This window comes from Triturus cristatus, chromosome 12 (assembly GCF_964204655.1).
Source record: "Triturus cristatus chromosome 12, aTriCri1.1, whole genome shotgun sequence".
Lineage (NCBI taxonomy): Eukaryota > Metazoa > Chordata > Amphibia > Caudata > Salamandridae > Triturus > Triturus cristatus.
The window spans coordinates 694,385,222-694,409,639 of NC_140595.1; the positions used below are offsets into that span (position 1 = coordinate 694,385,222).

At 43.0% G+C, this 24,418-nt stretch overlaps 1 protein-coding gene across 1 annotated transcript in view; it reads left to right on the forward strand.

Moving 5' to 3' along the window:
- The window catches only part of LOC146780114 (uncharacterized), a 478,834-nt gene that overhangs the window by 95,281 nt on the left and 359,135 nt on the right, over window positions 1–24,418 (forward strand). The window contains exon 3 of the mRNA XM_085638050.1: window positions 17,274–17,474. Coding sequence (XP_085494176.1) covers window positions 17,274–17,474 — 201 coding nt within the window. The remainder of the gene's footprint in view (window positions 1–17,273; window positions 17,475–24,418) is intronic.

A 24,418-nucleotide genomic window follows, 5' to 3' on the forward strand; every position in this document is an offset into this window, starting at 1 on the left:
AGGGTCTCTGGAAGTATGTGGCAGGTAGCACCAAAGTATGCAGGAGAAAAAGGCGAAATATGTGCCATAATGCGGCACTTTTTTTGATAGTATTACTTTATCATTTTGTCATTTTTTCACATAGTAAACTGGGCAAATATTTCAGCTCAATAGTACCCGTTTAATAACCAAATACAGAAATAAGCAACTGAAGAGTGACCAGTTAACCTTTACAAAGGGCCTTTGTTGGAATTCCTGGTTGGCTGAGGTATGCGCCCAGGCCAGGCAGCAATCACCGATCTAGTAAGGGTAAGCTAAGTACACACAAAAAGATAGCCTGTGCTCAACCTCTGATAGCCTAGCACAGACCAGTCAGGCCTATCTAAAGAGGCAATGATTAAAATATATGTGCAACACCGACACACAGTAACACAATGAATACACCACAAAAATACTCCATACAAGTTTAGAAAATAGATTATTATATTATGTACACAGCAAGACCAAAACAACAAAACTTCAATGCATAGAAGTTGAGATATTGAATTTCAAATGTATAAGTGAAATAGCACTTAGAAGCAAATAGCACTTTAGAGGTTATTTGAGGTTATGCTGGACAGGGCAAACGTCAGTGTCCAGGCTGACCACGATGGAGCACAATCTGGCTACAGGTCCCTTGCAGACCCTGGTGAACAAAGTACCTTTACTAGCTGCAACAGCGAGATGCATTAATGAGGGTCCCGTACATCGAGGATGCATTGATTTTTTTCAAGTGCTGACGGCGATGCATCGGTTCAGTAGATGGGTGCCGGCGTCGAGAGGCATCGAGCAATGGACTGGGTTTCTTGAAGGGATGCGTCAATCTCTCCTAGCTGCATCAGTGATGAACTTTGTCCGGTGCATCGATCTTGGGAGGCAAAGTGCTGGTTCCAATGTGATGCACTGATTTTGCTCTTGCAACCAGGTAAATGCTCCGGTCCTACTACACACAGACAGGAGATGCATTGAAGTTGGTGTTGGAAGTATCTGGGCCACTTCCAGTGAGCCAGGCCCAGGAGCAAGGGTAGGGACTTTGATATCACTAAGTTTCAAGAAACAGGAGGCAATCCAGCAAGTCCTTGGAACATACTTGGAGTGACAGCAGAGTCCATCTCTCCTTCAGCAAAGTCAGAGAGCAGCAGGCAGCAGGGCAACAAGCAGAAACGCAGACTTTCCAGACCAGCAGTCCAGTGTAGAGCCTTTAAGCAGCACAGCAGTTCTTCTGGCAGAGCTTCAGTTACAAGTCCAGTAGTGTCTGAATTTAGGGGATCAGAGACCCACTATTTATACACAAAGTGACTTTGATGTGAGGGTGACTTCAAAGCAGCTCCTTGAAGTGCACAGGTCCTACTTTCAATCCAGCCCTGTCTGCCAGGCTATCCATGGGGGCGGGGAGGGGGGGTAAATCAACCCTTTGTGTGGCAACAAGACACTACCTATTCAGTTAAGTGTCGGACCCTTCCTTCCATCCTGCTGTGGCAGGGCCATCAGAATGCAGATGTATATTGTTAGACCCGGGATCCCTGGTTGGCTGAGGTAGGTACCTTAGGCCAAATAGGGACCATCGTTTCCACGTCTGGGAAAGGAAGGACACCTTCTCAGATAGCCGCCGCTCACCCCATTGGTAGCTTGGCACGAGCAGCCAGGCTTATCTTCAAGGCAAATGTGTAAAGTATTTGCAGTCACGCTCACAGCAAACCAATGATGACACCACAAATGGACTTCACACGAGTTTCATAAAAACAAGTGTAAATTTATATAAAAAGATATAAGATAAGACCAAATTATATAAATCCAACATATGCGTATTTGTAATATTCCTTCTGGCCGGTTGTTAGTCCAACCAGCCCTTGTAAGCTCTGACGATATTAAAGAGCACTTCTAAACGTTCCACTGTAGTCCTAATACAATGTTATGCAATTCATAATGCTAGAATGAGGCACTTTGCAATGGAAAAGTAATGCAACACGTAACACAACAATCAGGCACTGTGCAATGTAAAAATAATGCAATGCGTAACGCAACAACCAGGTACTTTGCAATGTAAAAATAATGCAATGCTTAACGCAACAACCAGGTACTTCGTTATGCAGAAATAATGCAATGCGTAATACACTAATCAGGTAGTTCGTTATGCAGGTATAATGCAATGCGTAATACACTAATCAGGTAGTTTGTTATGCAGAAACAAAGCAACGCATCATACGACAATCAGGTAGTTTGTTATGCTGAAATAATGCCATGCGTAATACACTAATCATGTAGTTTGTTCTGCAGGAATAATGCAATGCGTAATACACAGGTAGTTCGTTATGCAGAAAAGATGCAATGTGTAATACGGCAATCAGGTACTCCGTTATGCAGAAATGATGTAATGCGTAATACACTGCGGCACCTATCACAGTGCCTTAGGCAGTCTCTCCGCCACTCGTGCTGACTCACAGTCAACCTCTGTCAACAGTTGCCCCCAACACAGGTATGGTGTAACAAAAAGTGCAGCCCTGCACTCCGGCCCCGGTACTGCCACCCCCATGGCAAGTACGGGCCCCGATACGAGCCGAAGCAGAGGCTCGCGCTGCCGGAATGAGAGAGGCCGAGAGTGTCTCCCTCCGAGCCCGCACCCCGCCCCAGGCGCCGACACATGTTGCCTGGGGGGTGCAGCCCCCTCTCATCTCTGCTTTCAGCGACTTGGGCCTCCGATGCAATCTTTGTGAATTCTGGGCAGTGGGACTTGGGTCCTCCCTCGACAAGGTTGGCTCGAGGACCTGCTCTGGCAACGGCGGGCTCAGGCCGGCAGCTCAGCTCCTCTGGGGCTGCCGGTCTGGGCCGCTGACACTACGAAGATCTCAGGCTGCCACAGGGTAGACGCACACAGCGTCGCTGAGACTCTCTTGAGCTCTGGATGCACGATCACAGGGCACTCCTCACGAAGGTCTCAGGCTGCACGAAGCACACGCACACAGCGTAGCTGAGACTCACTTGGATTGATGACATGAGGCCATCCTCACGAAGTCTTTGTGTTCAGGGGGGCACTGACACCTGTTCAAACTAGTTCTGGGTGCCTCTCTGCCAGTGACACCTTCTTCCTTTGATTAGTGGGGGTCTGGATTCTCAATCACTCAGCAGGAGATGGGACAATTGTTGTATGACAGCAACCCAGGCCTCTTCACCTCTAAGGCTACTCCTCCCCCTACACTCAAGATGCAGGTCAGTCTGATGCTGTCTCACCTCCTCCCCTGGGTCAAAACATTCCTCAGATCCTATCGCTTTCAAATCCAGACAGTCAATCTATAACCAGGCAGAGACACACAGAAATGTTGGAGCACAAAAACCCAGCCACTTCTGAAAGAGTGGCTTCTAAACCCACAATGGAAAAACCTCCTTCATAAAAAGATGTGTCATTACATTGTGAGTTCAGGCACACTAAACTTCACCTCTCTTTCGTAAGCATTTGGGAAGATAGGCTGGAAAACATATTACACAGCCTCCCCATTTCTTCCTATGGGCAAGATGGCCTTTCCACAGTGAAAAACAAAATGGAGATTATTTCACTGTCAGGACATGGTACACACCGTAGTACATGTGCTACCTTTAACATTTACTGCACCCTGCCCAGGCGGTACCTTGGACCTACCATAAGGGTGTCTGATGTGCATAGAAAGGGAAGGGTAAGGTCTGGCAAGTGGGTGCACTTGTCAGAACAACATGGCAGGTTAACAAACTGCGCACAGGGGCTGCAATGGCAGGCCTGAGTTCCCTCTTTAAGGTTACTGGTGTGGGTGCACAATTAGTGCTGCAGGCCCACTAGTAGCATTTGCATTACCAGCCCTGGCACACATAGGGCACTTTACTAGTAAGGCAGACATACCAATCATGGACAATCAATTACCATTACACCTAATACAGGGACCACTTGCACTTTGATACTGATCAGCAGTGGCAAAGTGCCCAAAGCATCTAAGTTGGCAACACCATGTCAGAAAAAAGGTCTAGGGGAAATCAAAAGGTTTAGGGAACTTTAGCCAAAAGGGGCCAAGTCCAACATATTACTGTGTTTGTGGCTGTCTAGGGAAAATGCACAAAGTGAGGCTGTCACCCATCCCAAAAGTGTACTGAAGACAAGCTGCATGGCATACAGAGCAGTAAGTTCATAGGTATGTGCACTTTCTAGGAGGATTTATCATTACCATTCCAAAAGTTATAAAACATGAAGTAGCTACTCCTTTCTGATCAGGAATTACCACTTAAAAGTGTATAGCAGAATTCCCAATGCTAACTCATGAGAGGAGTAGGCCTCACAGTAGTGAAACATAAATTTAGCTGTTTGTCAGTTCCAGGACATGCAAAACATAAAAGCACATTTGCTACCTTTTTCTTGCATAGTGTCCTGCACTTAGGGCTAACTAGTGCCTACCTTAGAGGTGACTTATATGTAGTAAAAGGGGAGCTAAGGCTTGCCAAGTCATTGTAAATTCCAAGTCGAAGTGGTAGTAAACTGCAGACATAAGCACTACAATAGGAGGCCTGGGACAGGTTTGAAAGGCTCCTACTGAGGGTGGCACAATTATTGCTGCAAGTCCACTAGTAACATTTAACTTTTAGGCCCTTGAAATATGGTATATCACTTTACAAGAGTCCTAAGGCCAACAAAAAGATTCAGCAAAATGTTGACGTCAAATGCAAAACGTTTGGGGGAAGAGCACCCAAAGGACGACAGGTCTAACTGCCTTCCATTGCGTGTGAACACATTGCCATCTGTTTAGTAACTTTTGCTTCATTTGTGCTAGTAACAATTTTTTTTGTTAAAATCTGGAGATAATACAGCAAATTATGGATTATTTGGCAAATTAGAGAAATTCCAAAATACGCAAAAAATGTTGCACCCACAGAATCACATTATTCCAGTGGCCCTGGTTATGGAAAAGGGATCTAATAGCTGTGGCCCCATGGCCCTCATTATAAACTGTGTGGTGTTAGATGTCATTTTTCAATATTGCCGTTACATATTGGGAGCCATAAATATCCAATTAGAAGTTTATCTCTTAAAATGGAGAATATCTTACGGATTCAAACTCCAAATATCCCAGTGTTTACCATCAATGTTTCTACCTATGAATATTGGCAGTTTGATCTGCTGAAATTCGTTGCGTGATGTCATTTTTATCACAAAATCTATCATTTCGCTCTGTGCAGGAACAGGAGATTATCTGCCACCTTTTAATGAGGGCCTTTTTTGATGACTAGAAAGAAGTGGTCATTGAGAACCTACGTTTGGTCAGGTGTATTTGGCTACATTCAGACTGGAATGCACCGATGGAAACATTGAGCGGTATCATCCTCATTGCCATCCAAACATCTGGTAGCATGGATATCATAGGTACATGAATGAAACACACATCCAAATGGGTGAAACAGGATGTCCTTAGGTAACACCTAAAAGTTGAAAAGAGTGGGGATTTGAAAGGGTTCTGTGGTACTTTACACTTAAAGGTAAAATATAGACAAAAACAAGAAAGATGAAGCCTGCACATGGCTCACCACTTAACAGTCAATCCAGGCCAGTGCGTGGGATCTCAGTCCAATTCAGTTCAGATCACTTTATGGTACAAATGAGGAGGTTGCTGAGAAAGAAATCCTTTTGATAGTGGGCAGCTTCTTATTTTGAGTTGAATTCACAGAAATACTGGCAGCTTTATGCAATATCATCCACTGCAACTTGCTTGTGTCCACTGATATTTATACACTGCAAATCTGTCATAAAAGCAAAGGATGATGTGCATCAATGAAGAGCATCAAAGACAATTCAAGATTTTGCACATTAAGGCCCTCATTATGAGTGAACTGTTACAATCCTTAAAATTGTACCCTCTTGGAAGTACCATTACCAAGGTTGCCGGTCATTTTGGGGATGAGGAAATAAGGGGGATTATAAGAATTGAGGGAATAACTAGCAGCAGTCAGTGTTCCTGTGCTGATTCTTGCATTTTTTCCCTTTCTTTCAAACCAAAACTATTGATAGCATCCTACCAGATAACACCATCTCATTAGACCACTGTCTCCTAAATGGCAGAAAGGGGATTGACTAGGTCCACATCACTACGGCACCTCCAGAATGAATTAACAGGTGTGTAGCACTGGCAGGTGGATCACATCACAAGGAGCAGAAAATCCAAAGACCCCTTTAAAAAGTCTCTTAAAAAGCCTCTTCGGGGACAGAGATATCTACTTTTATTCCTGCTGCTGATCTTGGTTTCACCACAGAGGAGCTTGTGGACATTTGGGTCCCCCAGGGGGACCAGACAGGAAGTCGGCCCCATCAGAAGTGTTACCCTGGAACTCATTTCAAGTAGGGATTGGAGAAATTGCAAGAGAAGATCCTAATTGCCAGGGGCGCAGACATGCCTTCCAGATGTGCCCTGTGAGGGAGAGGATCTCCTCAGACCAGTGCAGTTGTGGGTACGGAGGAGATAATGGGCTTTCCAACCCATCTTGGAGTAAGAGCATGCCAAGGTCATCGGTGAGTCTCTGGTGATCATGCAGGCAACAGAGGAGCCGTGCAATGACCCTTCCCTGCAATGCGTAAATGCCCCAAAGAGAGGCTGGGGCACTTGCTGGAACAATGTGCTCAGCAGCCACTTTAACCTCTTTAGCCTCCTAAGTGTGGAAGACAAGACGTTCTCCACTCCCAGTGCAGAGGATGCAAAAGCCACCCTTTCCCTCCACCTAAAGGGAGGAAATCCCTTTTGTTCCTGCACCAAAGGATCTCCTTCATAACCTTTTCAACTCAAGTTGCAGCCCGAGGTGTTTTTTTATAAGCAGTGACTCAGCTCACCACTGCTTTAGAAACTGCAGTCTCCAACTGCTTACAGTGTGATCAGTTCTCGGGGCCTATCTCAGCAACCCTGAGCACCGATCACGATGGGAGAGGTACTGTTGGAAAGAGTAGAATATCACCTTCCCATTGGTACCTCTCCCTAATAGATGCCTGCTTGGGGAGCGCTGCAGGAGCGTGCTTCGAGTTTGGAATCCACCCAGTAGCCACAAGAGATGACTTTGATGAAGGGACGGCCTTCTAGGAAATGGCCACTTACAGGCCACCCTCCTAAACTTAATTTGTGGAAGGAAGTGTCAGGGCCCTCGTCGGTAGGCCACTACAGCTTACACTACCTCTTGCCCCTGCCAGCGCCCTGACTGACCGAACACACACAACTACTAACCACTACACCCTACAAGTGTGACAATTTAGACAATTCCAGGGCCCCAAATCTATAGTAATGGCGTGGGTGGCAAATTAGTCATGTTTGATGTATATTAAGTTAATAAACCACTGTTGAGTTCATGTCCAATTCAGACAAACAGTGCCTCCATGTGGAAGACTGTCATAAGTGCAGGTGGCTCGAATTAAGCACTGCCAGCTCTCCCACCCCCCACAAGGCACCAACAGTCTACCTGTACCATGGTAGGGAAGATTTTTTTTTCTCTGACTTTGTCCTAATAGGGTGGGGCCATCTCACCATGACACCGCACTGCACCCCTCAACAGACTTTCTGCCTCCTGGGGGGCAACTGCAGACTTATCCCAAATCTGTCCTCCTGTGGGGGTTGTTATAAATCCTATTAGTCCACAGTGGCTCTAAAATGTGGTGAGTGGCACCTCAGGCTTGGGAAATTGCTCCCTTTATCCACCAAAAACCTCAAAATTCTTTCGACCACCCCTCAGGTAGGGCAGATTAGGCATTAATGAATCTGCACTATATCAGGGGTAGGGGCAGGAATCAAATTAGACACCAAGGATTGGTAATTAAAAAATAAATGGTTGTTGGTTGGCCTATCATAACATCAGTCCATGTTTTCCCTCCCCCACCACTAGATTGTGGAGTTTATCCCGATTCTGTCCTCCCTTTGAAGGACAGAAAGCTTACTTGATCACCTAGGCTGTGAAAGCTGGGCGAGTGTCCCCTTCCCAAGCATTGCCAGCTGTCCCGCTTACCCACGAACGGCCTCAAAAATATTACAGGCCACCTTGGGCAGAATGGTTGGGTGAACCCCCAATCTGCCCACCCCAAGGTGGCAGAAAGCAAACTACACTCCAGGGCTGTTTATCTATTATAAACAACATGGGGTGGGGGCTTGCTTGACCTGCCTTCTGAAAATACCCCTTATTAGTAGAGCTTTAAAAGACTTTCTACCCCTCTTGGGAGCAGAAACCCCACTGGAAGTCACAGATATCTTTTATGTTAAAAAACTAGACCAAGACATTGGGCCCTAACCCCACTTCTAAAGCCTGCAGAGTGTTTCTGTCACCTGGGTGGGAATTCGGTGATTCACCCACAGTATGTCCCCTGGGGGTCAGAGTTGGAAAATACCATCTTTTGTGTGGCATTCCCCCAGAAAGTTGCCTTATTTTCTGAACCTGTCTTTGTTGACCATGGGTTTCTATGCACTTTACACCTGTGCTTCACTGGTAAAGTACTTGTGATTTCCCTTTTAAACATGGTAAGATTGGCATATACCTAAGTGACATATTTAATTTACTAATATGTCCCTGTTATATGGCCTGTAAATTGAATGCTACTAGTGGGCTGCAGCTCTCATTGTGCCACCTGCTAAAGTAGCACTGTAAAACATATCCAGACCTGCTGTTCCAGCCCACATGGACAGTTTTAAAAACTGCCATTTTAACCTGGCAAAACAAAATTTTAACCAGTCTTAACCTACTTATAATGCACTTCTAAGGCAGGCCATAATATCCCATAGGGCAGGGTGCATGATATTTAAAACGTAAGACGTATAATTTGTGTTTTACATGTCCTGTCAGTGAAAAATCTACAAAGTCTTTGTTCACTGTGACAAGACTGGCTCTCCAACAGTTCACCACTGGTTTACTTTATTACCTTCAATAAGTGCTAAATTTAGTTTTCTGAGTAGATAGAACAATGTTTCAAGGAGTTACTTTAACAGTAATATAAAATATCACTTAATCATCAAGTCAGATTTTAGATGACTGTTTTGGAAATAACACTTTTAGGAATTTGTAACTTTCCTGCCTAAAACTGAAAGGCTTTCCTGCCAGTGTCCAGCTGGCACCTAACCCCTGATGGCTCCCCTGTGGTGAGATGTGTATTGCTACCAGACAGTAGACACAGGACCCTGGGAATGTGGAGGGTGACTCCTGGCCTAGAGAACTGTGCCCAGCCCTTTCCTGAGATTTAAGGAATGTCTACCTTGTCATGTGCAGATGGAGCTCACACCAAACCTGTCTCCCCTTTGTCTCTCTAGTGAGACTGACACCAAACCAAGAGACGGTAGAAGACCACACCAGAACTGGTTTGATGGTTGGACAAAGGCTTGCCCTCCACCCATAGGCTAGTACTGGACATAAAGGTCGACCCCACCGACCCCTCCTCAGAACATTTCTTGACCTGTGAAGATCAGAAGAAGGATTATCCTGCTGTCTGAAACCTGAAGGAAGACTGGGCCTGCTTTTTCTGAACCCAGGGTTCCAAAAGTGACGACAAGGGTAGGTTGGCTGAACTCATATTTGAGCTCCAGGACACAACAAGCTTCCAAAAGGCCCTTCCCTGCAACTGTACAGCTGACCTGGACCAACTGGATCAGCTCTGGATCCTGCTCCTAGTCTTTGTTGGAGTGAGTCTTAACTCCCAATTGCAACCCCCAGGTACTGCACCCTTCGCTGGTGTTAGAATGTACCCCTCCTGTCTAAACTGCAAAAGCTAGGATGTAGAACTTTTTGATAACTTTCTCTCTGGAGAACTGATGCAGTCAATGCCACAGTCAGAGACATTGAATCGCCGGCGGGCCTCAAATTGCTGGTGGCCCTTGTGAAGGAGATATAACTTCCAGAAAAGATTCAAAGTGAAATTCAGAGTGCTTTATCTGTACCAACACTAAATAGCAACCTTGTAATGCTGAGGCCTGACTGGGCACAGGCCCATTTCTGCCTTCCTCAACATCTGCACCAGGACCACACTGTTTAGTAACCTGGTGCCACCAAGCTCCTCATCGGATCCAGCTTGCAGCTTGCCTCGTCTACAACCACTTTTTCTCCATAAAAATGTTTAAGCCCAAAAGTCAATTTTTCACAGGGAAGAAACCTTTTCCTTGTACCCAAATGGCTATTCATTGGTGTCAGCCCTAACGTTTGAATTTGGCCCAGTCTAGTGGAACCAGATAACAGCTGTTGGCCCCTCGTGCTTTTTGGCGCTATTTCTAATTCAGACTTTAAAAATGCACATCTCCGATTCCACGGATTGGAGTTTTGTGGTTTTTATGTCATTTTATGTAGTAAAATGTACTCTATTTTTGTAAATTGGTTTGCGATTCTTCTTGTACTGTGTATTCCTCTTTATTTCTGTTTGAGTGCTGCATTAATACTTTACACATTGCCTCTAAGTTCAGCCTGACTGCTTTGTGTCAAGTTTTACCAGTGGGTTAGGCAGAGATTTATTTAGTGATTTTAGTGGTTCACTCTGACAAGCATTGTGATTATTATTTGAGGTGGATTCTCACCCCCTAGATCACTAGATACCAGTGGTAGATCAGAAAATAAGAGGTGTGGGGGTGACGTGTCCTGTTGGGCATACTCAAAAACCCAAAAGCTCCAACAGACTTTTGTCCCCCCTAGGAGGCAGATAGGTGGATTTACTCCCAATTTGCACTCCAATCTGTGCAAAAACTACACTAGCCAGCTGTGATTGTTACGTCCCCTGGGCACTAAGTACTGTAGATGTAGCAAAGAGGTCACAGGAGCTTGTGCAACCCCTTTTACAATATAGATGACCCTGGGGATTGCCTCCATGCAAATGAGGGAACATTTTGAGCTTGTGCCATACTACTGACAAGACACAGTGGCAAAAAACATCTTCTAGGCATCCTTCTTTTTAAAGAGAAGCCAGTCCATGTATGAACTTTAATTACTGGTTGAGGGGGGTGAAACGCTACTCAACCAGCAATCACAGTTCTTGTCAGGGTGAAACACAATCAAACCCCAAATTAACCTGTGCTTAACACAGATAGCATGGCACAAAAGCATCCATGCTTAACTTTGAGGCAAAGTGTAAAGTATTTAGGCAGCACACAAACAGTAATAAAAGAAAAACACAAGACAAGAAAAATCCCACAACACTTTAGAAAAATAGATTAAAATGTATTAAATTATTTGACACCAAAGCAACAAATATCCAATCAGTAGAACCAGAGATTTGCAATTTTAAAGATTTAGGTAAAACGTACTGCTTAAGAGCACAAAAAGCTAACTGTGGTTATCTTTTTGCACCCGGCCAGGACAAAGTCACAAGTTCAAGCAAACCATGATGGAGCATGGGTATGATACAGGAACCAAGCTAGGATTGCTTAACAAAGTAGTTTAAGTCCTAGTTGCGGAGCGTTGCAAGCTCCTGCTTTGAGGATGCATCGCTCAGCATTGGTTACCATGAGCAATGGGGTGTGACATTAGGTACTGCGTTGAGGATTCATCCACAGCTGCGATTCCGTGGAGTTGTGGAGCAGTGATGCAAGGTCCTGCATTGAGCAGTGGTTCAAATGGGGAACCGCAAGAGGATGAGGTGTGCTGCATGTGTTCAACCCAAATGACAGGGGCTGGGCTGACAGAGAACCTTCAGTCCCACTTCCAATGGTCCAGGACTGTGCTGGCACCACTTGGGGACAAGACTCACGCAGGCATATTCCAGGTACAGAGTTCATGGTGGTTGGAGCCTTTTCTGTCCCTGATGTTCTGACCAGGATACCAGTCATCTAGCCCTTGGAATCACTCTCATAGTACTGAGTTCAATGCAGTTCCAGTCCGTCTCACTCAGGCAGCAGGGTAGCAGAGTAGCAGTCCTTCTTGAGGAAGAGCAGTCAAGCAGTATTTCACATGTCTAGACATGTACTGAAGATTTGTGTCTGAGGGCCACTATTCATACTTGCTTTCAGCTCTGAAGTAGACGTTTCTAGAGGGTTCCACCCCCAGAGGTGTGAGAAATGTCCTTCCTACGTGCCCTGACTCCAGCTTGTATAGGGGCACAAAAGACTAGGGTGAACCCTTTGTGAGTTTGCAGTGGCAGTATATTTGTGATGTGCAAGTGTTGCAGGTTGGATCTTTCCCACCCTATTAAGTGTGAGAATGCCTCTCTTCAATACACCTGTTCCCCCTTTGTCTCACTGCATGGGAGCAACACACAAAGATTAACTGCTAGATACACTTAGTCATGTGACCCATGATACAGACTGCAGGCATCAAATTGTTGGGACAAGAACATGCCAACTTTCTAAAAGTGGTATTTTCAGAATTATGACTTAAATTCTGGCATTTCAATTAAAGTAGGTTTTAAATAACAATTCTTTAGACACCGAACATGATTTTCCTACCTGCTACTAATTAAAAGTTATCCTTATTAAATGTAATAAGGTAACCCAATGTTGTTCACCTATTGGAGAGGAGCCTTGCAGTAGTGAATTATAATGTTTAGAGTTTTTCATTACCAGGACAAGTACATTTTAATAGTACATGTCCAACTCTTTAAATACACTGCACCCTACCTTAAGAGCTGTTTAGGGCCTATTATAGGAGTGGCATACATGAATTAAAAAGGAAGGTTTAGGTCTGGCAAAAGGTTTATTTTGACTGGTAGAAATGGCAGTTTAGAACTGCACACACAGACAGCAATGGCAGACCTGAGGGAAGTTTAAAAGGCTATTTAAGTGGGTGCCACAATGAGAAGCATTTAATTTACAGGCGCCAGGTAGAAGTTAATTAAATGTGCCTATTGGGTTGAAGCCAATGTTACAATGTGTTAGGGAGAGAGCACACTCAATTTAGCACGAGTAACAGTGGTAAAGTGATGCCTAGAAAGCACTTCCCATCTAAGAGACACTGATATTGGAGTGGGATAGGGGAAAGAAAAAACAAAAAAACAAAAACGCACTTCCAAATAATTCTTTACAATGGAGTCAACAGTATATATTGGCCACAGTAGACTTTTAATGCATTAAAGACTTCCTCAAATTTATTTATATTTATATTCGTTTTTTTTATGTTTATTTAATGTTGATTTACATTCATTTTCCTTTTAACTTTTTCATTTCTGTTTTAAGTGTGCATTTTTAGAAAAACAACTCATGATAAAACAATTATAATCCTCTCAACCTTCAACAATTATATGTCATCACTCTCAAATATTCTATCAAACACCCTTTCATTCTATCATTCCTCCATTTATTTGTGGTACAGTCAAACCAAAGTGTAAATCTGTTATTTGTATATGCATCCGCTCTATAGCGGTGTAAATAGTGTACACCAACCCAGTGATTACCTTTGGCCCCTTTATCTTATTGAGTGTTGTTGTCCTCTCTTTCTTCCTTTGGATAGAGTACCAATTCAAGGTGAAGAGCTCTGCAGCTAAAATACCCGCATTGTGTTAATAGACAACGATGATAATGCTTATATTGGCACTAGATCTGTTCACACACCACTAAATTGGTGGTCAGGTCAATCGGGATTGTCCTAAGTGGGTAAGGGAAACCACTTTGCAGATACCAAACGTGACTAGATTTGCTGAAATATATGTGAACATTGGGTTAAATACCAAACCAGAAAGTAAATTATGGCTGGAAAAGGCAAATAATGCATGTGCCTTTATTACCTGGGAGATTTTTAGCCCACCATGAACAGCTTCAATAAATCGACCGTATGAGAGGGAAGGAAAAAATTTTCTGAATCTAAAGGGCCTGGGTGGTCCCAAGTAGGATAAAGTACAGCAATTACAGGGCCTGTCAATTTCACAAAAAGAAAAAAGACCATTAATAAAACCGAATCCAATAGGGAGCATTTCCAAGCAGAGGTAAGAACAACTTTAAACAACTAGGAGTTGTAGTCAGACTGTAGGCCTGGATAATCCTGAAATCCTTTTAACAACCAGTTTAAATAATGCAAGATTTAGGCTAATCCTCTAGTCGAGAATGTTGAGTAGAATTTCTGTATAAAGTTAAGGCTGGTTTGTGGGAGCTTCTAGGTCAGCTGCAGAGGCTTTTCTGTAAACTCCTGCACCAGGTGGTCTTCTGGGAGACGTGAAAAGAACTCCAGATGTCAACACTGGGTCCAAAATGAAAAGAAGTTTCCCTTCCAAAGGAATGCAGCATCACTTAACATGCAACATCCCTTGACAAAGGTCTCAAACAAGAATTTCTAGAAGGCTTAAAAGGAATCGAAGGGTGTCCAGCAATAAGGGTCTTATTTAGAGGTTGGCGAACTGGTACTCTGTCCAAGTCTTGGCAGATGTCCCATCTACCTTACTGTAAGTGGATTACGCCCCGTGGCACTTGTAATATGGCAGACATGATATCTGGCACGTTTTGACGGAGTTTCCAATCCGCACTCTAAATTCTGTAGTTAACTTAATTGGCGATACATTAATGTAAGTAAATTACAAAAAGTTGATTGTTTACAGTTGAGTATGAGAACACTCAGAAGTGAAATTTTGAGCTATCCTCTGTATGTAGGTGAGTTATTAAATCATGATCTCTCTTGAGTTCATGAGACAGGATCTAATAAATGATTTATTAATGAATTTGAGAGCACTACAATTATCTAACTAGACCAATGATACATGGCAATAAAAAGGTCTTTTATAGTGCGTTTTTTGTGTGCGTTTTTTTTGTGTTGCTTTATGTTTTCATTAGCATTTGGAACACGATAAATATTGGACAGCACTTATAAAAGATATGCATTGATGACCAAATCATAAAACTTTAAAGTGCATATATCGCCACCCAAAGAAGAGCAAATGGTAGTCCAGTAATCTTGTTTCCTTTCAATCTTTATTAGAACATTGGAATGTTCGGAGCTCCATTGAAGACAATGGAGTGCTAATGGCTGGTAGAAGCCCAGAGCTCTGAAATTCCAATGTTGTCCTTCACAGCTGTTATTGTGAGCAAAGGCCTCACAGAGCCCGAGGGGATTTCCCCGACTCTGTGAGGCTTTTGTTTTATTTGTTAGAACATTCTGCCCTCTAGTGGCAGAATGTTCTAATAGCCTTATAGCCCTTTGTATACCGGCATTAAAATCCTTCTCCCTTGTTAAAGGCTCTCTCTGCCTTCGGCTCGGGCCTTTACTGCTGAACCGGGCCTTTAATGGCCTGTATGCCCGCTATGACAGGCTATAAGGCTATAATAAACAAATGCAGATGACATCTTTCCATCCAACGCATTTCGTTTCTGCCAAGATGTAAATTGAGGGTTAGAGGAAGCATTTATAAACATTTTTCTAGTGGTTCTTCCCTTCCCCAATCTACTTGGATCCCAGGCAGTTTTAAGTGTGCTTCCTCGGATTGGAAGGTGTCGAGTATATCGCTGTGATTATGTATCACTGTTGGGCACCTACATAACTTCTATTCATTAATTTGATGCTGCTACGGCACAGTAGTTGGGAAGGATGCATTGTTGGGGAGGAGGATGGCACAGCCGAGAACACAAAATAAAAAAGCCAGGGCCACTGGAATTATGCAGCAGGGGCGAGCCAGCGTACGGGGCAGGCTTGACTATTTTATGCAGCAAGAAAAGGCAATTTATGCGGCATATTGTGACATTTTTTAGAGAATGACCAGGGCTTTAAGTGGGCCAGGTAGTGCCGATGCTGAGCACCAGCAGTTCTAAAAAGCAGGTGGCGAGATGGTTCCCTATCTGGCTCTTAATTTTTGCCCTCACCCTCAAGGAGAGAAAAAAATCTTAACTCAACAACAGTACCACCCTTCACTGTCTTTAGGGTAACTTCGAAGAGATTCGTTAAAGTTCTTTCACAGTCTCATCTTTTCAGAACTGAAGCATTGTAATATTATATTCAATGAAGTCATCGTTGCTGCTTATGCAACTAACAACCATTGACAAAGCCAATAGTTTTGGCTTGCTGTAGGTGTAATGTTACTTGTTGTATTATACATCTGGATGCAATGACAGAAGCAGCAAAATACCAGTCGTCTGGCACACTGTGCTAAGCACAGATTTTTGGCTTACATGTTTAAGCCACACCCTTAAATACAGTGGCCACGCCCCTTTGAGAGACCCCCCAGTTTTTTCATCCCATTAAAAGCCCTGAGTATGTCGTCATTGTTTTGGAATTTTTACAGATGGTAACACTGCCTGAGGAAAGTGCTCACCTTATTAGTACCAATTTAACCCTCAAATACAGTAATAAGCAGCTGAAGGTTGACCAATCAACCTTTGACAAGGGCCATTCCCTGTAAAGGAACAAACATATTTTGTCATGTTTTTAGTAACTTTTGATCTGTGTGAGCTAGAAACTAATTTGATTTTTGGCAAAATCTGCCGATTATTCAGCAGAAGATGGATTATGCGGCAAATGCAGCAAATCTATACTTACGTGGAAAATGCAGCGCTTGCAAAATTGCATTACTCTAGTAGCTCTGAAAAAATGAACACGCTGCGAGTTAGTTATTTCCAAATCATATATTATTGTCTAGACGTTAAAAGGCAACTGCTGCCCTAATATTTACATTCACATGCAGCCAGGAAGCTATGGCGGAGGAGCGTCGCCCCCCCCCCCCACAAAACAGCTGAAAAAATAAATAAAATGGCACTTGTTTTATTTTTCCGTGCCTGCTGAGTCCTTGGGTGGGGCCTGGTAGTGACAGGCACTGAGTGGAGTGGTAGTGGGCTCCCATCGCTGCGCATGATGTTTTGGCCAGCCGTCTCAGGCCGGCCAAATGACCATGCGCAGTGAAAGCTCTCTCCAACCCAGCAACGCAGCTGGTTGGACAGAGCAGGCACAGACTCACAGTCTGTGCTAGGGCGCGAACTGAGAGCGCTCAGGCTGATCCTGAAGATCTCTCTGCATGAGAGCAGCATCAGGAATGGCCGCAGGGCATCATGGGAGCCTGTGCCTTCCTGAAGAGGTGAAGAAGAGTGGGACGTGGACTGCTGCAGGTAAGCTTTTTTTTGTATTCCCCCCCCCCCCACGACCCCTAGTGCCCCTCTTCTGCCCGCCTGCCCCCCTGATCCTCCAGCATACAGGCTGCTCCGGAATACAGTTCCTCAAACGAAAATCGGGGTCAGAGCTTGGAATATTTCAGACTTCTTTTCACAGAATCAATGATTTCAAGAACGGAACAGATGGGTGTGGGTGTGGGGGGTGGGGGGGTATGTGTCATGTCTTGAAGAGCATATATATCTCGCCCGCTTTATAAGACTGTACGTAAAACACTGTGATTTTTTTTGTTGCAGCCGCTTTGAATTGCCAGAATGGAGCGTCTTTATCTAGCTCTGGCAATAAATGCATCTGCCCGCCTAGTTATGGTGGAAAAACTTGTGAAGTACCCCTGAAAGAGTGCCAGAACGGCGGGACCTTGGATCCATATAAATGTCTCTGTACCCCACAGTTCTACGGGGACGTGTGCCAGTATCCCGAGGATGAGATAGGAGTCGGTAAGCATGGCTATAAATTCATTACTAAAGGACTGTCCGAGCTTGAGGGATACACGAGCATGAACAGAAGGGCTGCTTGAACAGACACATGTCCCTGCTCTCTGTGGAGCTGCCTTGAGTCATGTGCAATAACTGAGAACGCTCTGCTTTGAGTAATACTAACGCTAACAACATAACAAAATTAATAGCAATAGTAACACCAATCATAATATTAATCATAAAAATAATGATAGTTCCAATCATATTCATAATAATTATAGAAATCACATTCATACATCAATGGAATTGACATTTGATGTACTATGTACCACAAACTATTTTATCTCCCGGCACTGAAATAATGCCCGTGATACATACACAACGCTCGACATTGGAGTTACACGTAGAGGACTTTGCGCATCATGATTCCCCAATTTGGTGTGAAATTTGTCCACAGGCTGGAAAGTCAAAATAGGCGCAACTTGTGTTTGCACCCAATTTGGCATTTGCCAGTCATTTGACCCTATAGAGCAAGCAGAGACTCCGATTATTGCACCTTTTGCTCGCTGCTAAGGCACCGGGATATTGTGGTTTAATGTGTAATTGTATTTGTATATGCTTACTACCCCTCATGAGGCGTTCAGTTGTTATTGGGAATGGTGGGAGTGATAGATATATGGATTGACAAAAATATTGTGCCCCAAAAATATTGCCCTGCTGGAGTTATCGCCAAAGACATTAACAAAAATATCTGGCACAATTTATGTGTCCAATATTTAGGACACCGTCTCTAGTGTTTTTGCCCAGAAGTCTTCAAATACCTTAGGTTGAGCTAACGATATGGATAAATGTTCCAGAATTCCCACATCAATTGTATATAACATGAAGGAACCTGCTAATTAAGCAGACGTCTTGTCTAGTAATAAGTATAAAATGGATTCCAAGGAGCGTCAAGGGGAAAAACATTTACATATCAATTTATGGACATGTTTAGTTAAATCACAAATATAGTATTATTCCTTTTGGACTGCTGAAGAAAAAAATCTTGGACTGCATTTAAAATCCACCTATAATTCTAAAAGTAACCCCTTGCTGGGATATTTCTTAATAGAAAGGAAGCGCTTGTTACAAAACTCCTGTACTTGAAAATACTACACCTAATTTTTGTGTGTGTGAAATGTTGGACTTTGGGAAAGATTATTGAATTAAAGTGAGGTTGATTCCTTGGTTTTCTGTCATGATATTGCATGCCACTAAGAAACTTAGGGGCTTATTACGCTGTCGGTCCGAAAACCTCTGACCGACACGATCGCAGTCTCGGGACCGACCAACCTCCGGTTGGCGGTTCCGACCGCCTAATTACGATGTGACCTAACAGGGTTTGCTCCCATTCTCCTTTTTCTCTATGGGAGCTTGTGTTACAGCCATACACTGGCTGTAATACAGGCTCCCATAGAGAAATTGGATTGTGTAGAAAACCCTGCACCCTGAGGCAGGCATCCCATGGTGCCCGCCACAGAGTGCTGGGATTAACAGGGGGTACCCTAGGTACCCCCTCGACCACAGACCATAGGTCATGGAGGCAAGGGGGCTCTGCTAGGGGCCCCCATAGTCACTTTCCATGTTGGAAAGACCGGCATGGAAAGGCTGTCGGGAACCGACATTGTAATCCCTTGGTCGTAAATGTCATCCATAGGGCGTTACGGTGTGGTTCCGACTGACTGTGAGACTCCGAGAGCCGGTCGGAACCGCGTCAGAAAGACGGATTTCGCTCCAACGGCTGACATCATAATTCGGAGGTCAGATCAGGTCGGAAAGCCTCTGACGTGGTTGGAAAGCTTCCGACTGGCAGTCAGAGGCTTTCCGACCAACATCGTAATCGGATCCTTGGTGTATAAATGCTCTCACATTACCTGGCTTTGAGACCTTTGCTGGGTCAGCACTTAACTATACACCAACAGTTAAAAATGTCTGGAGGTGTGGTGCAGTACTTTTTAGTTGTCCACAGCCTTAAAGTAACAAAAATCACCCTTCCTCTCCCATTTTCACTGGCTATACTAGTAAAATTTGTTAAAACCTTGAAAGGAAATGGGGGTGCTCTAATAAGGAATATTTACATCAATCTTGCCCCAAAACAATGACAGGGAATGCTTGGGTCCAACTAAAATATACTCGCACATTTTTCAATATAGTTTTAATAAATCTTTGGCACATTTGCCAATAAATATTTATTTATTATTTAAAGGCAAACATTGGTGACACTCATGATAAATGCATCAAAAGAGGCCATCTAGAACTGCAAACTAAAGAAGGCTATGGATGCATAAGGAAGTGTCACTGGTTGAACAAACTAAGAAAAGTTTCAGATTTAGGGAGCAGTAAATAAAAATGTCCATCCTTATTCTCCAGAGTCTCAGACTCATCCACCAAATTAAAGAAATTTGACATAATAGAATACATCGCTGGCAGACATAATTCAATTAAGAAACAGCTGGATTAAAATTCATCCTCGGCAAAGCGATCAGTAGCCCAGATATATGGCCAGACACCCATGTTTATTTGTAAAAACACAGTGACCAGCTCTAACATGTAAAGCCAGTTAGGGAATCTGTGAATCCAAGTGATTCAGGTGCGGTTTCAAGGTCAAAATAGAGGTGCATTTCTCCGCCTCTGAAGATGCTTAGTAGTCTGAAGCTAACAGCAATATGCTGTCCTGAAAGTTATCCTACTTGATATTCCAGGAAACCCAAATGCTTGAGCCATCTAATCAAGGGGCATATCAACAAAACCGGCGATAATTATCGCTGAGTGCACTTAGCGCTCGGATAATTATCGCTGGCTAGCGCCGATTTTTATCGCTGAGATAGCGTGCTATTAGCAACGCTTATCTCATCAGTGATAAAAATCCTAGCGCTAACTGGCTAACGTGAGATTATCGCTGGAAACCCAGCGATAATCTCACCTTAGCTAGTTGATAGGGACTCACAAACTTAGCCATGATATCCACCTTCCATAGGATATCATGGCTAAGTCAGTCTTGAAGCAGGCGTAAGGAAAGTAGCGATAACAGGGGTTATCGCTACTTTTCCTGACGCTATGCTTCATAGCGTTAGGCTTACTGATAGGAGAAATGTCGCTTAGCGACATTTCTCCTGTCATGCCAGGTCAGGAACGCCCACTTTGCATCTCATTAGAGATGCAAAGCTTGGCGTTAGGAATCCTGACGCTAAAATTATCGCCGCTTTTCGGCCGAAAACGGCCGCAAAAGCGGCGATAATTTTTTATCGCCTGCTTGTTGATATGCCCCCAAGTAACAAAAACAAATATGTGCAAAACCTCTCACCTGGGATACCTAATACATAAAAGAAAATGATAGTTCAGAGTGAGGTCAGTTTGAGTGCCATATTTTTTAAACTTATAATGAAACAAGGAGATAAAATTCTGAGTTAGATTGGCTATTAAAACCTTGAATTATATCCGCAAATAACTTCTCAATTTTTAAATAATTGTGATACCCAAGTTTCTAACAGGATCCTTCCCAGCCACCAGGGTTGACTTCTACATCATTCCAGTTCATCATCCCCGTTTTACCGTTGTCGATCCAATAATCAAAAACCTGATAATGAAAAAGTTATCTTCCCTTTGGAGTACAAATGTATTATTTTTAAATATGAGATCTATTAGTAAATACCTTTTTTGCACTTTAAAAAAAATCTACTCAAACATTTAAGTGGAAGATTAGAAAAAAACTTTGATATTTGCCAAAATGATATTATTTTAAAATGATGGAGCTTTTAAATAGCAGTGAGTATTGGAAGTTTGAGTACACAGATGTGGAAAGGGGCTGATGGACTGGCATGGATCTCTCTCGTTAATTACTTTTGGACCCTTTGAAAATATATAACAAGCCTTTAATGACCTAAATCCATCACAATGCATATTTACTTCAGCCCACAACACTAGAAAGGCTTTATATTCAGCAGTTCAAATTCCAATAAAATGGCGTTCGAGAGTGCCTCATGTTTATCTTGAATAGAGAATGTTAGGCTTCTGTGGTGAAACTGTAGCAGAACGCTGGGAAGTCTACTGAGTGCTGCTGGTGTTTGAAGTACATTGTTCACCCAGTATTTCAGACATTTTTTCTAGTATGGATGACAAAGGTATTCGAGAGTTTGTAGAGTTAGGTATCATTTTGTGCATCATTATAATTATTAATGGACAATTTATTGAATTTATAGAATGTTAGTTTTCTAGAGCACTAACCAAAATTTCTATGATGCCTAGAAACCCATCTGTTTGTTAATTTACTGCCGCCGCCTCCTCCGTAGGAAATGCTTTCAATACTAAATCTCTGATTCCGCCAGCATGGAGTTCGATGTGGCTTACATTTGTCATGTATACAGAATGTCAGCACTCTAGTTGTTCATTAGAACTCTCTGTTAAAGCTGTAGTGGAATAATAGGCAATACACTGACAGACTGATGCTGCTGTTGGAAGCACGTTTTTATCAGCATCTCATACATTTTTATCTCACATGTCTTAAAATATTTGTGAATTTATTAAAAATGGGTCGCATATTAGCTTCTGGACCACCTTCCAAACCTTCTATGAAAAAATCATGAGAAGAACCTAGATTCTTTTAAACACGATTCTTAATGTTCCAGCAGAAGATGAGCATTTTCAGTGTAAAATCACCCTATAAAGTACTGCAATTCCTAACTTTAGTAAGATGCCACCAACAAATGATTTATATTGATTATATTGTGACGAAAATTTATTATCTCCCTTTATATTTGTTTTTTTGTGAGCCTTACAACCAGACGCACACTACAATCCATTTCAATGGACTAAAAATGACAGCGCCTTCTCATCAAAAAAACGTATTTTACCTTACACCTAAATAGTGTGAGGTCCGTGGGGCAACTTGAGAATAATTCACTGTTTTCACAAAGCAAGACAAAGGTCACAGAGTTTTAACAAAGCTTTCTCTGTGTTTCAAAACAAATATTGAAATCATGTGCCAAAAAAAAAAAAAATAACAAAAATATGTTTCCTAATATGTTACTTAAACGTGACTGCCAACTCTTTGCAATAAAAAAAAAAATTCAAACATCATTCAGTGATATGTCTGTGTTACCAAACAATAATGGATTACAGTCTAACCAGAAACTCAAATCACAGGGAGTTACAATGTTACAATGTTACTTAAACACTTTATAAAAACAAGTTACAAAAAGCGGATGGAAAATATATCCCCATCTAATTGGGCAGCTGAGGTGCAGGCAAAATAAATAGCCAGTATTGAATGTTAAATTAAAAGTTAATAAATAAATAAAAAAGCACAGTCTGGTCCTGTATTGTCACATAGGAGTAAGGAACTAGATAGGTGGATGTAAACAATGTGCACTAGATTTGTGCACTTACATTACTTGATGGGGTGGGCACAAGCAAAACGTGAATGACAGTTTACTGAACACTGGGTGAATTGTGCTTACCAAAAGCCCCTCTACATGTATGTGAAAAATGCCCCTTTTTAAATAGTGACTTCCAATACCGGCTGAATTTTGTTGCTGGTTTGTAGACTCTGCACTCTTAAGCCCTGATGCCCAGTGTATGCACTCTGACCCCTAAAACATATCAAAATTGTATAATCCACAATTGGCATATTTAATTTTCCTATAAGGCCATGGCATATGGTGCCTAAAGTATACTCATTGCATGTAAAGTTAAATTTCATTTACGAACACCGGCACTACTGTGCCATCCATAAGAGTGACAAGACAAACATGACTCCAGGCCTACTACTACTGTAGTCTGGTTGCTGCTGTTTACCCCTTCAGTCCGACCTCTGAAAATAAAAATGTTTGACTGGTTAAAACTTCCCTTTTAAATGTTAATAAGTCACCCCAATGTGATCTTTGTAGCTCGCGATGCTGAATGCATGATATTTAACAGTAAGACATGTACAAATTTGAGTTAAAATGTCCTTAAAGTTGACTTATAACCAAAAGCTATTTTTAATGTCGGATGGCTGGCTGGCCCATGGAGAAACATGGTGGATCAATATTAAATATTGATTCAGCTATCTTAGGCTAGGGACAAGCTAGAAAAATAATTTAATTATTCTTTTTTTAGAAAGTTACCTTCCCCTGCCTGAAGCTCCTGGAGCCTAATTTGTATTAGCTCTTCAGATGTAGACCAGTGATTGATTATCCCTGATGAGGTGTGAAAACTGCTCCTAGAGCAGAGACACCTGGGTGTGGGGGAGGTGCCTTTGTTCTCTGGCAAGAAGACCAGTTTTACCCAGGAACTTAATTTACTTCAAAGGGGCATTCACATCACAAGCAAATGTTTAATGACAACTGAGCAGCCCCAGCTTTTGTCCTCCCAGTCTGTCAGACACCAAACCCAGGAAAGGAAGAGGTGCCCCAGGACTGGTTTGTAGTAACCAGGATGGAGAGGATTCTCACTACCCTAGCCACACCTGTGTGCACACAGGCTCTGCACAAGGATAGAAGGGTTTCCCCATCTTGGATTTTAAGAGTGAGGGGCAATGAGGGATTATTTTGCAGTAGTTCATACAGGAACAGCTGCAAAAGTGGGTAGGATTACCACTGGGAACTTTTGTCCCTTTGTTTAGGGACAGGCCAGGAGATCTCCTTGCTCACTATCTGGTGCCATGCATATTGCACATGCATGGCACCCCAAGGCCCCTTCTTCAGAATACACTGGACATGTGGAAAAACAAGAAGGACTGCACCTGCTGTTTGTGACCTGTTTTGAGACCTGAAGGACTGGACCTGAACCCGCTTGTGCCCAGTACATAGACTTCCACTCTAAGAGTCCATTGGCTGACCTCCTATTTAACCTACAGGGGCACAAAAAGCTGCAAGAGGCCTTTCCCTGAAGTGCACAGCTGACCAGTAACAACTGGACAGATCACTGACACAGTATCAAATTCAACA